The sequence below is a fragment of the Acanthochromis polyacanthus genome, chromosome 5 (genome assembly GCF_021347895.1).
Source record: "Acanthochromis polyacanthus isolate Apoly-LR-REF ecotype Palm Island chromosome 5, KAUST_Apoly_ChrSc, whole genome shotgun sequence".
NCBI classification, from domain to species: domain Eukaryota; kingdom Metazoa; phylum Chordata; class Actinopteri; family Pomacentridae; genus Acanthochromis; species Acanthochromis polyacanthus.
In genome coordinates, this window is record NC_067117.1 from 21,481,067 (window position 1) to 21,496,745 (window position 15,679).

The following is a 15,679-nucleotide window of genomic DNA, read 5'->3' on the forward strand; positions in this document are numbered from 1 at the left end:
CGACTCTTTCTTGAGGAACTGGGAAAGGCACTGGTGAGGCCTCAAATACAAAGAAGACAACATGTTCCAAGAACCCCAGCCTCTGCAGCAATCATGAGGAGGATTCAGGACGAGAATGCTGGTGCTCCATCCACCCAACCTACAGAACCACCACCTGCAGAGTCTGAAGGGTGTGATGCTATTGCAGTTTGGTCTGACATTCATGTCTTGTGAGAGAGAGAGAGTTAGTAAAATTCCTGATCTTTTCAAAGGTTGCAGCCAGCAACAGCAAAAAGAAGCGCTGCGAAGTGTGTGGACCCAAGATGGACAGAAAAACACAATATACATGCATCAAGTGCCAGAAATACATATGCAACACACACACAGTAAAACTCTGCCCCTCATGTGTTGTATAGGTGTGAAAAAACAATGTATTCAATGAGGCTGATGTGTTGTCCAGACAGACATGTTTACTGCATGTGTTCAGCCTCTGATGTTTAAACTGATCGGAATGGGCTAAATTTCTAATGAAATTCAAATAAATAAAAGTCAGTAGTTATGAAAAACCTAGCTTCATCTGTAAATTTGTTTATTGTTTCCAATCTTACCTTGATTATAATTGATTTTCTTTTTTTAAGTACTTTTTATTAAAAAACTAACAAAAAACGAGTAGCACTTTTATTCATAAAAGTGATCTAACAAAGGTAAAGAGCAAATATTTACCATTTATGTTGTTTATATTGTTTGTAATTGAACTGAGGAAAACATCTGTTGAGTATTTTACCATAAAATTATTTGATTGTGTTGAATTGAAAACCCCAAAATGCACCGGGTCTACCAGACCCGCGAACACTGGCTGTGTAACAAAAATATGAACACCACACAAGGGTTAAGAATATGGAATATTGCTACTGTTTATTATTGTTGTCAGGTTTATTGTTAAGTGTGTAGAGTGTTGCTTACTGTATTTTAAAATTTACATTACTGTACAGAACATTTCAGATTATTTTACCACAGATCAAGGGTACAGATTGTTGTTGTTCCCTGTGTATTGGGTAGTACTCGTTTTGATTTAGACTGATTAGCATACAGAACCCTGTGATGTTTCTGGTTTATAGCTGAGAACTAGTTGTTAAAAGTATACAATATTATTTCCCTTTTTAGGTGTGATAATTGTCAGTAAACATTCTAAGAAGTGGAAATTGACAGGGTTGTAAATAATGCTGTTCTTGCACAATATTTGTCACTTAATTGCCCTCAGGATTCTGTCATTGAGCTTACCAGTTTTACATATCAGGCAGATGCTGCAGCTGATGATGTTGTATTTCACATAAACGAGGAAACAAGTCCATCATAATTTGAATGTTAACAGTCCAAAATGAAAAGGTCATATACAGCTTTCCTCTTGGGTTAAAGAGACAATAAAAAACATGACAAATACTTTGTAAAAGCGAGAAGTCGGTAGCAGCTTTAATTTTTTCTACAACCTTTCGGTGGCCCTCCAAAATATCTGTTGTACCCACCCCACTAAAATTAATCTGGATCCGCCCCTGATCTTATGGTGGTCTTCATGATCATGGTCAAAGGAGTGTTTATGTGGTCACACTATCTGCACTATCTGGTCAGTGCCCTTTAATTACCTCCGTGGTCAAATGTATCACCAGATGATCAGCTCAACTAGCAAAAGTGAACCATTATTTTTACAAAATATGATAGAAATTAAAGCGTGTATGTTTCCCCTTCTATTCCGTTTATTAACTTTTGACGTTGATGTACTCCACTGTGTCAGCATTTTCTGCACTTTTACTACAAGAGTCACAACTGCCTACTGCACATTTTTTATGCTCAGGATATATTTTTCACCTCTATCCTTGTGCCTTCTTCTCATTACTGCGAATTTTGCAAACTCCAGTCAAGTCCCGGCCTGTGAGTCCTCCTCATCTCCACTTGGCTCCCTGACTAGCTGACTGGCTATGATGATATATATTTTCTAATCTTTGAAGTCTTCTCTTCCTTAGCACTTGTCAGCAACTAATAGCGGCCACAGGGTCTTCACAGTCAGCCCAGACCTTAGGGATGCGAGCTGTAATTGGCAGTATTTTGGTCATCCTGCACTCATATTTTGCTGTGCCTTGTTAGTATAGCTCATTCCTGTATCTATGTAATGTTTTATAGCTGCCAAAATGCCAAATAAAGAAAGAGATCATAAGCAGAAAAAACAGCTCTAGTTTATCTGATGGATCTATAATGTTTAACGCTCAAAGATAGTTAAATTCCTACTCACTATGAAGCATATATGTATGGAGGGGCCTCACTTTACTGATGCAGCTGTATTGACCCAGTTACATCAGCAGATGGCAATGTTAAGCTTCTGCTGAGATGCACTGGAGTAACCGAGTCTTTACAGCATGAATACCAGCACAAAACAATAACCGTACCCCATAGCAAACAGCACAAGTAAAGTTAAACTGATGTTGGCTCATTGTTATGTTTATTGATTCATTTATGCTGATATGATGGAGGTAGAGGAATGCAATATGAAGTTGAAGTATTTCCTTACACAAACTGGTTATCACGGTTCACATTTTAGCATTTTGTAGCCTTCTTTGATCACAGAATTCAGCATCTCTCTAAATCTTTTCAAATGTTTAACTCACAGCCATTTCCAGACCCTGCTGATTTTAATGTTTTTCCCTCTGCAAGTAATAATTTTATCTCCGAATGACTTCGTATACAATCACAAAGTATTGACTCGCAGCAGATGTCTGTCTGTTATTTAACATCATAGCTGGTTCACAGCTGGTTCACAAACTGAACGCAGCTAAATTGTATATTTAGATCCTTCATATCTTTCTCTGAGTCTCATACAGAAAGTGGAATCCTCCTCCAGTGGTGAACCCATGCAAAGCAGAGGAGTGGTGAAATAAGGGTCATTATTCTTCTGTCTCTCCGCCTGGCAACACTGAGCTCACTGGCAGCGCTACAAATCAGAGAAGACTGAACATAGTTGGATGTGTTACAGATTAAATGAGTCACTGTTTTATAAGCCTTAAGATTTCTGGACATGCAGTATCTATATTGAGTTTCTACTGTGAATAAGCCTACACGTGTAACCCATGTGAATATGATTATTAAATGACACAATGTCAGCCACTGCACAGAAATCCCACCTGACTAAACTGACCATTGTGTCTGAAGATTATCTACTTTGTCTAAGTGGAAGAGAATGAGGAGCAGATGTCAAGGGAATTAGCAGATCACACTGACACCATTTAGTGACAATATCAGTTTGTATCAATGAAATCTCCCCAGCAGTTCTCTATAAAACACAGTTCATAGAGCTGCAAATTTTACAGGCACCGTTTCATTACAGTCATAACATTTGTTCTGTCCCGGTAAATAATCGTTATCATTACAATTGATTGGGCATTTTGATACCATTTAAATAACTTTCCAAAATTTGAAACATGGAACCATATAGAGATCTGCCACCAGACTACAGATCTAGAGAATCACTTAAAGACCCCCTCTGGTGAAGACTTTGGTTTTTACCTTGTTGACATGTAGTATATTATAGGACATGTGTGGAATAAGAACCATGTTGAGAAATCAATCCTGTCAATTCGTAGAGTGGAGCTTTCTGTATCATTATTCCACTTCGCTATCCGTTCTAAACATGTATGGCTGACTTACTCCACTATTACAACTTACCGTTGTGTAGTGCAGAGTAGCTTTGCACAGAGTTGAAGGTGAGCTGGTGTGCTCGAGCCGCTTGATTTTCAGATTCAAAAGAAAGTAACAGTTAAGATTCAATTTAACCCATATTAAGGCATGAAATAAGTATTTTCATGGAAAAACTTCCAAATATGTAATTTTAATACACAAAGATGAGTTTGTAGGAGTTAAATCAACAACCAGAGGGAGACTGTAAAAATTTGATATACGCCGTGGTGACTCTCTGTTGACCGTCACCCTCTTCATGGTCTCACCTAACAAGAATATAGAGGATGGAACAGAGTCGTTTAGAAATTGCACACTGACCGCCAGTTGCATACAGTGCTTAGATGAAACCAGCAATACTGGCTTCCACTGTTTTTTTGGTTTCGGTTACATTTGACTCTTGTTCACTGGTCCCTGTTGTTTAGTTCATCTAGAAATAAACTCAGCTTCAACATGTGTGCGGTCTTGTCCTCTTGCTGTTCAATTGGCAGGTGTGACAAATAATTCTGCACCATCTACTGAAAGGTCTGGAATAGGTGCTGGCATGGAAATGAGACTCATGAGTAACAGGAGGTAGCTATGTTGGAATCCTTGAGATCACAGCATTTTATTAATACTCCAGAAGCCTGCTGAAAATGATGCAAACATCATATACAAATTAAGTCTTGTGTAAAAAAGAAAAAAAAAAGAGGCCAACTTTGCCACTAACAATGAGAACAAATATAAAGAGGACTACAGAATGCAATTACCTTCTTGAAATTTGTTTTTTATTTATCTTAAAATACATCGCAGAGTTTGATGTAACTGATTAATCAGTATGGAACCTTTACAAGCAAACATCTTCACACTTCCCATCCATAGTAACTTCGCTCAAACACTATAACTGCACTGCAAGCGTTATGAGATAAATCATATATGATAAGAGCTAAAGGACAACGTAAAACTAATTTGTAAGTCTTGGAATGTCTTAGAAAATACACTTCTGCAAAATCAGCATCACAGATCTTCACTGTCTCCGATACAGCTGGAAGACTAATCAGTGCATCCATCATCTCTTAACAGAGAAAAAGAAAGTGAAGAAAAGGCAGGAAATGAGGGAATAGACACAACATGAGCTTAAGTAATATGCTGAAGGAAAACACTGAGCAAATCTGAATGTCATCTTGCATTAAATGCTGTTTGAAGTGGTGGTTTTTGTACAGGTGGCACGCAGATGGGACCCCTCCTGGGAATTGCGCTTGTTAACGAGTGACGGCGGTGAGGAGGGGCAAAGCGGGCTGATATCATGAACCAGACGGAGCCCTCTGGCAGTGCAGCATCGAGGTACCCAGTGTGGCCTTCTCCATTATGGCAGGGTGCCCCCTCAAACTGTTGCATCAGCGGATTAACCCAAACCTGGCAGCATTTCACTGTGCCACGTGTCAGACTGAGCAAACACTGGAAACGAATTATTATTTTCCCGCTCACTGTGGCTGAAAGACAACAAGCAGGCCTAATGAGGGCCCCCACAGAGACTTATTATGAGCTCTAATTAATGGTGCAGAGTGTGTCATGAGTCCTGTTTACAGTATTTATTGCTTTTGAAAAAGCTTGACACTATTGACAGAGGGGATTAGTCTGAGAAGTGAAGTCGATATAAAATCTTGACCGTGGTCCGAGTGGAAGTGCAAAGGTCAGGCTTAAGTGGGCGAGAATGCATTTTGAGATTAGTGGGTTTAGTCAAGGTCTACAAGTCAAATGCTGTGCTCGAGCTATCTTTCACTACTTGACGTTTTTATAAACAAGTTGAAGGTGCTTGAATAGGAACAGCAAGGAAGGTGCTGGAGATGATTACAATTTGGGTCCTTTTGGTCAGAAGAGAACAGAAGAAGCAGATGGACAGCAGGGTTACTGTCACATGATATTAACACATCCACCTCAGCAGAGAAGTGAGCCTGTCACGCAGGACAGTGGGACCTAATGGTGAGGCCGAACAGAGGGGATTCTGTGAGGGGGCGATCAGGGAGAGAAAGCCTCTGCTGCTCGTGATCTTTTATGAGGATTATGGGCCATATAGAACAAATATCCCAGACTGATATCACAATATTAGGATTCAGACCAAAGGGAGGAGACATACAGACTAAACACTGAGAATAAACTTGCTAAAATTGAAAAAACAAGTGGTACATATAACCTTGAAAAAGTGATTTTTGGCACTGTGATAAGTGTGTTTGTGCATTCTTGCCATGGTAATTGAACACACATGATGGGGCTGCAGGAGGAGAGACTGCTGGCAAGTCCGTCTTGTCACGCGTCTTTTATTCGGTGAGGCCAGTAAATGTGTGTGTGTGTGTGTGTGTGTGTGTGTGTGTGTGTGTGTGTGTGTGTGTGTGTGTGTGTGTGTGTGTGTGTGTGTGTGTGTGTGTGTGTGTGTGTGTGTGACAGACTTTACATCTACTTGCGTGCCTGTGAGAGCAAGCTGGTGGTGTGTGCATGTGCGATAACCCACCATTGGCATTCTTCATTTCTAAATAATTGAATCAGGCTATTTTAGTTTGCTCAGGGCGCAGCTGTAATTTGCAGCCGTTCTGCTCTTAAGGACCGGTAATTATGGCTTTTAGAGTCTCCTAAAACAACTCCAGCGGCTTCAACTGATGACAGCTGTGCATCTAGACCTTCACACACACACACACACACACACACACACACACACACACACACACACACACACACACACACACACACATATATACGTGCACGGATAAACTCCATGTGTTGCTGTTAATTAAACTGGGGATTTTTCGAAATTAAGTGGATTTCAGCACACAGGTTCAACACATGATGATGGTTCTTGAACTACGGCAACGGAATACATAATGGATTTGCAAAACAGTCAAGATATGATTATTTTTCCTTCAGTCTTGAGAGAAGCTGATTTTTTTTAAGTGTCTAGTTTTACAAAATGAAAACAAGCTAAACAAATCTGAAAAACAATCTATATTTAAGGAGAAAAAGGGGAGTTTTAAAAAGAGATAGTATTTTTGTGTGCGATTTCAGGCCATTTCCACATTCTCACCTGATTTCCCTCTTTATCCAGTAAACATACATACCTCAGAGTTAATGGAGGGATGGCTGTCTGCTTTTCAGACACCGGCTACTCGGTCAGGTCTGAAATAACCGGCCTTCAGTATAGGTAATTTAAGACAAGATTCCTCAACTTATTTTTTTATAATATAACATAAAGCACAGAGTGGTCACATGAAAGCAATAAAAATACCTTGCAGTTAAAAGAGGCAGCTGCCTTTCTAGCTTAGAAAAAAATCTAAAACTCACCTAAAATTAACCTGCAATTAATAACACTGAAGTGTGTTCCTCTGCAACAGTGGTTTTATTTGGCTCTCATTAGGCAAAGTATCTGCTGTTCAGCTCCATTAGAAGTTGTAGCAGTTAATTTAAAGTGTAAATAATTTCTGTGATTAAAATGCATTTCCTAGATTTTACACAGACCCCTTGTGGATGTAAAAAAAAAAAAAAAGTCATCTAGTTTTGTGTCAGTTCTTGGCATAAATTAAGTATTCCGTAAACATACTGAAGATAAGGATAAGGAAAGCATTATTCTTCTTCAAGTAACAACTGCTAATATCAAGATCAGAAGAGAATAAAAGCTCCTCTTCTGGACAGTAATTTTGACACTTTCACCTGAATATGCGCTCTTTTTGTGGGGTAAGTCCCCAACCCCTCGTGGCTCTAATTTTGTGGCTTGGCTCACAATTGGACTGTCACAACTGGAAGCATCCACACAACTCGAGGATTATCTCCACACCATCCGCTACCTTAAATATGGCACAGCCCGGGAAGCATATGGCTGCAATCTGTGACACCCCTCGCTGAATGGCCTTCATTTGCTTTTAATTAAACACATGGAGACACCCCACACTTACACACACGCTACACAGTTGGGTAATAAAGAAACAAACTAACACGGGTTAGTAATGATAATGTAAGGGACGCTCACGTGTCAAGGACAAAAAATATCCACATTACTGAAGACAGCATGTGTCCTATTGTCTCATTACAGCTGAAGCCAACTTTCTGGTTATGTGAGTGACAGTCTGCAGCCGTGGTTAGAAGACTTAAATCCACCAGACTGACTAGACTAAAACCAGGAGAAAGTCCACGTTTCTGGTTTTGTCCCATCCTGGCTGACTAAACTGTCTCCGTTCTCCTCCACATCTACAAGTCATCGAATGTCCCAGACTAAATATAAAAAACTCGAGGTGAGGTGAAGTAAACACATTAATGTGTCAATTATGTTAACGGCATTAGGGCTTCATTGGCTCTAATCAACAGATTGGTGTTCGCTCACCTTGTTCCAAACATATGTGTCTATGTGGATTATGGGAGCTGGCAGCAGTAATCCCCTGACCACATGGATGTTAGAAGCAATCCAATTTACAGTATGACAGTGCTTAACACTTTGCAATACAACCTGTTATATCTTATAAGCCAATGATCAACCCCTTAAATGCATGGGCCGCTTTTCAACATTAAATACCTCGGGTCTCTATCCACTTCGAGCTTACATAAGTAAAGCTAAGCTTCATATTAAAATGACGAACACACAAGAAAATGTTTTTGCCGTGCCTTCCTTATGAGTTCTGGCTTCCTCAGAAAAGTAAAAATGGGGTTCAGGCAGTTGAAGTAACTGTAAGAGATTCCCTCCTTAGTTTGAATTTCTGCTGAGGCCATTTTCTGTGAATATTTTGTGCCATTCAGAGAGCATATTATGAGATACATGCTCTGAACTGCTGTCATTTCATGCTCTTGATGTGCTTGTTTTGCTTTGAAATGATCTGATTTATGAATGGCACAAAAACATCTTCATCAGTAGTTTGAGATAGATCTTCCTTTTGATTTGCAAACATTACACTCAGAAATAATTAAATGAATGAAAAATGCTCAGAATGCCAATACAAACATGCTTTTAATACATGTAATATTTACTGTGTTGAACTGAAAATACAGCTCAGGCTGATGCCAGTTGTTAGTTTTGCCTGCCAAGTATAGGAAAAATTCCAAAATAAAAGTTGACAAGATGTTGCTGAGGGGAGCAGGAATGTCTTTGCTATGCCACCATCATGGACAAAAATACTTAAAACATCACCAGATTTCAATAACTAGACCTTTGTCAGCAGTTTCCAACTTGTGGAGGCTGATGTAATAAACCAGAACCTTAGTGGTATCTGTTCCCAGGACAATGGGGGTCTGTGTGTTTGAATGTGACTACACCCCTTACCCTCTAACAATCCAGTGGAGGATGACTCTGATCAACCTCTACACCACATTGTCATTCATTTATGCATTAAGCAGATGGAGAAAGTGTCTGTTTTGCACACGTGGTCACACATGCACGGTCACTCTCCGGAGAGAAACCCCAGATATCAATCACGAGACTCACTGAAATACTCCTTTATTCCAAATGCAGGACCAGGTCAGCCAAATAACACATGCATACGTTGCTTTTGTCATGTTCTATTTCTACATCATAGATATTTAATACATAAATGATTCTATCCATACAAAATATAAAAATATGTGAGGCCTCATTTACAACCATATGTACACCGACTTCCTTAACTTAAGTGAAATTCTTAATTCATTTATCTATTTACATACTATGAACTGAATTCAATAGCACAGTATATCCTAAATCTAAATCACATTGCATGAAAAAGCAAAACTGACTGTACCAAACTGACTATGTTGTACACATGTCTGCTGCATGGAAATGGAGTTATGATTAAAAAAAATAATAATAAAAAAAATTGCACATCAGCTTCGATAAAGGTTGTGCCTTGATAGAACTGCACATGTAAGTGTTAGCCTTAATACTCAGGAGATATTCTGAAACATTGAAAATGAACAAACATGCAAACACTGTTGCTTTTTCACTGTTTACCGACTGAATTCATCACTGACTTTCAATTACATGTTAATCAACACTCAACAACACTCAATATATGGACTGGGTGTTTGTTTTTTTGTTCCAGATGGAGGATGTTAGTGTACACAAGCTGAGCAAATAGTCATTTACTGTACCAAATGTCAGGATGTTAAGAGATAATGCAGTTCTTGCTTTTTCTGCGTTTGCGGGTGTGCAGCTGCCCACTGCGGTTGGGTCCTCCCATCCCCGGGTTGTTATACTTGTGGACCAGCTCCTGGTTGCTGAGGTAGCGCAGCTGGATGGGTCTGGGGATTGGCTCTCCCAGGAAGTAACCTTCATCCTCTGACTCGGAGGATGAGGAGCAGGTGGAGCACCAATCATCGTCATCATAATCATCCCAGGAGTATTGGTTCAGGCCAGTGCGTCTACTGGCCCCGGGGTTCTGTAGAGTCAGGTCTGAAGTGGTCCTGGGGCACTGCCTGAAGAGTTGGGGCTGATATCTTCCACCTCCTCCGACCCCAAACTGGTCCCTGGCACTCCTTGGTGGTGGGAAGCGGTCGTAATCCTCTCGGACACGCAGCTGTGGTCTTTCTTGAGGTCTTGCCCTTCGATCTGCCACCAAGTGGAGAGCGTTTTCTGAACGAGAACGTCGGGATCTCCGGGAGCGGTGATGATGGTGCCGGCGCCTCTGTGGCGTCTCTTCTTGAGTCTCTATCCGGATACTTGCTCCCCTTCCTCCTCCTCCAGCTCCAACACCACCCACCCTGCGCTCACTAATTGGTGGCAGGCGTGCAGCATTGGCGCTGCTCACCAAACTAATCCTATCCTCCTCTTGGAAGGTGAAGCCAGACGGCAAATGAGTCATGCCCATACCCACAGCCATGCCTGGAGGGTCACAGTACTGCACCTGGTACTGAGAGGATCTGGGAGGGTTCATTTCCATATAGGCCTGAGTGGCGTTGAGACTGTGAATCGACTCAGAGCTACGAAACTGCACTGAGGAATTGAGGGTGCCCATGTTACTTTTCTCTGACACATTCATTCCAGAGTCTTTGCTTAGATCTGGCATGGAGAAACGAGAAAGGTGCTCCTGACGCTTTCCACCACCATCTGCTGAGTTGCCTGTAAGGAAATTGAAATGGATTAGGCATGAACTTTATGGAAACAGCTTAATGTGCAACATGCCAATTTAGTACCTAACAGAAAATAAATCCAATCAAAGGTCAAACAATGGCTGTTACCAAACCCACCTGTAGCATTGGACAGAGCCAAGGACTCTATGGATCCTCTTGGGGTCTGCTCTAATGGGGTCAGTTGCTCTGTGAAGTTAAGTGCACTAATGGGGTTCCTGCTTCTTGCCACTTGGGTAGTTGCTGGAGGCCCTCCATCTCTGTCCCTCTGAAAACCGTGCAAACTAATGGAGCGCTTGTCTGAGGAGAAGCCATTGTGGTGCTGGGAGCAATGAGACACCTCAGTGAAGCTTTTTTGGGTCCTCAGTTTGGGTGGATAGTACTCCTCTGGAGCTGGCTGCTGGAACCATGCCTCATTCAGAGAGTGGCCTTTCATGGCTGAGATGGGGGGACGCTTCAAACCTCCGTTCTCCTTGATCCGGTGATCCTGCTGTTGATTATTCTGTCCAGAGCAGGTGGGGTTATAAGCACTCCTGACATTGCACTGGCTGAGGAGCTGGAGAGGAGTGGGGTTAGCAGTCGGGTCAGACTGGGAGTCATAACTATACCCATCACCTACTTGCTCCTGGTTTTGCCAAGACGGTGGCTCGCGAGTCAAACTTGGCGTTTGGCTGGAGAGACTAAGAAGATCCATTTGTAAAGACAGTGGGTCCACCTCCCCTGAAAATCTTTCAGTCTGCACTCCACCACCTCCTCCACCCTTTGCCGTCTTTGAGCTGCGTCTGGACTCTCTGGTGGAGCGAGCACTCTGGAAGGCTGAATCAGAGGAGTCAGAACCATTGGGTTCTTCTCCCAGACTGCAGGAACGTGAACAAAAGATCTGACCCTGCTTGGGCAGAAAGGGCCGACCCAGCAGAGAGCGCTTACAGCGGGCACAGCAGAAACAGCCCTCAGTGGCGTGCCAGTGCTGCCCATCATACGTCATCTGGCCTTGATCAATGCCTGCAAGAAAGAAAAACAACGTGATTCCTTGGTGTTTAGGGAAAATGACAGATTCTGGGACTCATGTACAAACGTAAAATTAAAAAACTAAACATTATGTCAGTATCAAAGAGCTGTAATTAAAACTCTTAATGTCTCATTTAAAAATGCTGCCTTATGTGAAAATAGTTGCAAGTAGCTTGTTGAGTGAGAAAAATGAGCTAGAGGCAGTAACTTAACTGCGCTTTGGGGCTAACTCATTATGGAGCTTGCCCAGCATTGTATAAACACATTGCATTTCGAGAATGTTTCCAGTTGTCGCAGGGGGAAGGAAAACTAGCTATTTGCTAATGGCTGCCATCTGGTGCGAGAGTGTTTTCTGATGGTTTCAGTTTATATTAAGTTGTGTTGTTTAGCCAAATTCTTTTCAGTGTCCTGACAGAAAAATAATTACAGAGCAAATTTGTTGATAGATGTGTGCCAGTATCACACCTGGGCATCCTGTTGTGGAAAACATCCACACACAGACTTAAGAGGCGGCATGAGGCCAAGAGGTGCTAATATGAAAGTTTCCAGCAGAAAATAACCCAAGTCCTTCTCTCGGTGTGCTTACCTGCAACACTCCAGCTTGTGAAATGCTTAAATCTGCGTTTACCTGACACTTGAGGCACGTGTTTATGATAAAACAGATCCTGAGGTAAAAGTCATTTGACATAGTCATGCCTTTGCCCCAGGTTGTTGTCGTGCTACATGATGTATACTCTACATATTTCTGTACTCTGTAAACTGATGTCTCTGTGGCCCTCAGCTGTGCACCCTTGCATTAAATGACTGACCCTGAATGACATCATTCCACAATAACTGTGGAAACCAGGCCAGATCCTTTCTACTGCAGCTCCCCTTTCCTCTGTGTTACAAAAAATTAGGTCATTCTTTCATCCTTGTAAAAAACCTGCAGCCCAATCACCTCACACTTAATTTTATTCATGTATTATAATATTAGTTTTCTTAAGGGTTTCTTTGACCTGCTGGTGATAAATGCGGCTTGTATTAACTCATGGAATCTTGGGTGTGGAAGCCACATTACCAATATGCTCTCCACAGGAGTCACAGTACTCTGCGTAGAGGGACTCGAAGCAGGAGCAGCAGTAGGGCCGTCCCTCCTTCATGATGTACCGCTGGCCCCCCAGCACCGTCTCGCACTCAAAACAGCAGAAGTGCTTCATGTGCCAGTGACGGCCCTCTGCCTCGGTGCATTCATCCGCAAAGATGATCTGAGAAAGGATAGACAAGAAAGAGTTTCGTTTATCACAGCCCCACAGAGGTAAAACCTCAGCTGGGTTATTACAGCTTGCTGAATGACAGGACAAAGACTTCGCTTGCCCTCCCTCCCCCTCCATATGCACCACTTTCTCCTCTGCAGCTCTTAGATCATCCTCTTCGTTAGCGACTTGTGTAGGAGGCTAATATGTGTGGGGACTTGGCGAAATCTAGGAGGTACATTTGCTTTTAATTACGCCGCTGTTAAACTGTCGGGGTGCCTTTTAAGTACTAACAGTGTCCTTGTTCCCATTCGCAGAGTAAGAGAGTATATCAGTGTTAATGGTTGGGAGATCAGGATATTGAAAGCCGACCCCATTAAACTGGAGAAACCTCAGAGCACACTAAACCGTGACAGTGTGTGTTGTGAGCCTGTGAGCATCATATGACAGCAGTCTGGCATGTATGTAGGCATGAATATGTGTGTGTAAACACTTTATAAATAGCTCTACTGACACAGTTACAGGCACAGTATGTTCGAACGGGTGACATGTGTATCTATTAACACACGATTATCCATGTGCAGGCATGTGTGTGTTCATGTGACAGGCATCTACCTCATCGCAGGCGGTGCAACGCGGCTTCAGCCTCTCAGCGTGGTGTCGGCCACAGTAGATCTTTCCATCCTGGTAGAAGTAGATGAGGTCCACCAGGAGCTCGTTGCACATGCTGCAAACAAAGCATGCAGGGTGCCAACACACACCATGGCCCGCCCGGGAGGCAAACACAGCGATGTCACCGCCATTTATCTGGCCTCCGCACTAAAAACACACAAGAAATTTTTTAGAAACAGGTTGTTGTCATGCATTTTTTAAGTATCTCTCACATTTTAACTCCCACTATTGATCTTAAAATTCTAAATTCAGGTGTTACTTAAAGCCTTCCACCCAAAAAACCTTGGCTGGCATGACAAAAGCAAGGTAATGTTGGTTACATACCATAACTTCAGATCTACGAGTACAGGCAGAAAGACGTAGCCAAAGCAGAAGAGGCTCTTGCAAGGACATAACGGACTGTGAGCAAAGTGCTCATTTTTGTTTGTTGTTCAAACTAGCTGCTTGGCAGGTATTGCACAAATGTAGAACATAATGACACACATAAGTGACAGCAGTGTCCTCTTTGAGAGAGAATAACTCCCTTAAATGTAGAATTTGGTCTCAGAGACCAAGAAGGTTTACAGACCTTTTACAAGCACAAAAAAAGCTACAGCACATTTAACAAAAGGGAAAATCCAAAAAAGCTGCTCTCTCTCATGCAGCTTTTTAAAGTCTACCAGAGTATTATCAGTAAATAATTTCATGTGAACAACCAGCTAAAAGCCACCCAGCTCAGTCAGAGAATTTCTTTTACATGTTCACTTCACAGGCTCAAATTTGTGAAAGCATGAGAAACCCAGAAAATTTGTGTACGAGCAAAACAATGTTCTTTGGAAATGATAGTTTGGCATCACTGATTTTCGCACTGCAACGTAATTCCTGTTACAACAGGTTGCTGTGGGCAGCACAGGAAGCAGTGTAATCCTGTGGGCTGTCATTAATGGAGACAAAACTGCACTGTAATTTGCTAAAAACTACAGAGAGGTAGATTTGTTGGAAAATTTGCGCCGACTGTTTGCTGGATCAGTAGGTCACAGTCATTAGAGAACAGTAGTAGATAATAGCTGCTACAAACTACAAATCACTTCATCTGATCAATATTTTCTTGATTATTTGGCTGATTGGTCTGAAAAATACTTTCCAAAAGTCTCAGGTAATGTCTAAGAATTGTTCAACAGTCCAAAGCTCAATGAGATTTAGCTTTTTTTTTTTTCCCCCAAGAAACAATAGTTTTCCAACAAGATAAAGTGCTGCTTTTATGGGATCTTTGATAACATCAATACCAGCGCTGACACTGATTTAGTGTATCACATGGTGCATTTCTGTCTTTAACACAATTTCATGTGAAAGCCGGACTAAACTGAGAGCATGAGAGTGTGTTTATATGTGTGGTTGAGGAGGACATGCACAGGGGAAGTTGTGTGGCTGATGGAGGACACTGGAGGGGCAAATGGGATGGAAAAAAAACTGAGATATATGGAAGGATAAAAAGGAAAGGGAGATAGGCATGGAGGTGTAAAGGTAGACAAGCTGGAAAGATAAACGAGAGGGAGTGCAGCGGAGACGGGGAAAGGTCAGGTAGGCAAAGTGGATTTAGAGGGGTGGGAAGGTGGAGACGGAGGTAGAGTTACAATCAGGTTATCTGACTGGCACAAAGCCTACCGCTGCAAGGAGGCCGAAGGAGGGGGTGGGGAATTCAATCAATACACACTCTCCCGACAATCTGCTCTCTCGTGTGTGTGTGTGTTTGTGTGTGTGTATGCGTCTGCTAACTGGATGAGAAACACAAGCTGTAAAGCAGCTATACACCAGGGGCACCAACACAACAGAGACTAACTGCACTTCGGTTGTGTGCGCAGTAACAAATGGCTAGCGGATGCTGAAGTGTGCAGGTTTGTTGTTAAAAGGACACTCTATAGTCCCATAAGGCCGCTATAAGAACACACGTAGGCAATGCTTTAAATATTTTATGAAACACCGCATTCTCCTGCGAAACATTTCAGGAAGATTTAGAGCAGTTTTAACTACTA

General features: G+C 41.9%; 1 protein-coding gene across 2 annotated transcripts in view; it reads right to left on the bottom strand.

Annotated features, from left to right (window-relative positions):
- Window positions 1–9,132: 9,132 nt before the first annotated feature.
- prickle2b (prickle homolog 2b) overlaps window positions 9,133–15,679 on the bottom strand; it is a 105,347-nt gene continuing 98,800 nt past the window's right edge. For both annotated transcript variants that reach the window (XM_022201619.2, XM_022201620.2), the window contains 4 exons: window positions 13,611–13,814; window positions 12,821–13,007; window positions 10,873–11,754; window positions 9,133–10,744 (listed from right to left, as the gene is read on the bottom strand). In XM_022201619.2, the coding sequence (XP_022057311.1) occupies window positions 9,792–10,744; window positions 10,873–11,754; window positions 12,821–13,007; window positions 13,611–13,814 (2,226 nt within the window). In that variant the 3' untranslated portion in view covers window positions 9,133–9,791. The remainder of the gene's footprint in view (window positions 10,745–10,872; window positions 11,755–12,820; window positions 13,008–13,610; window positions 13,815–15,679) is intronic.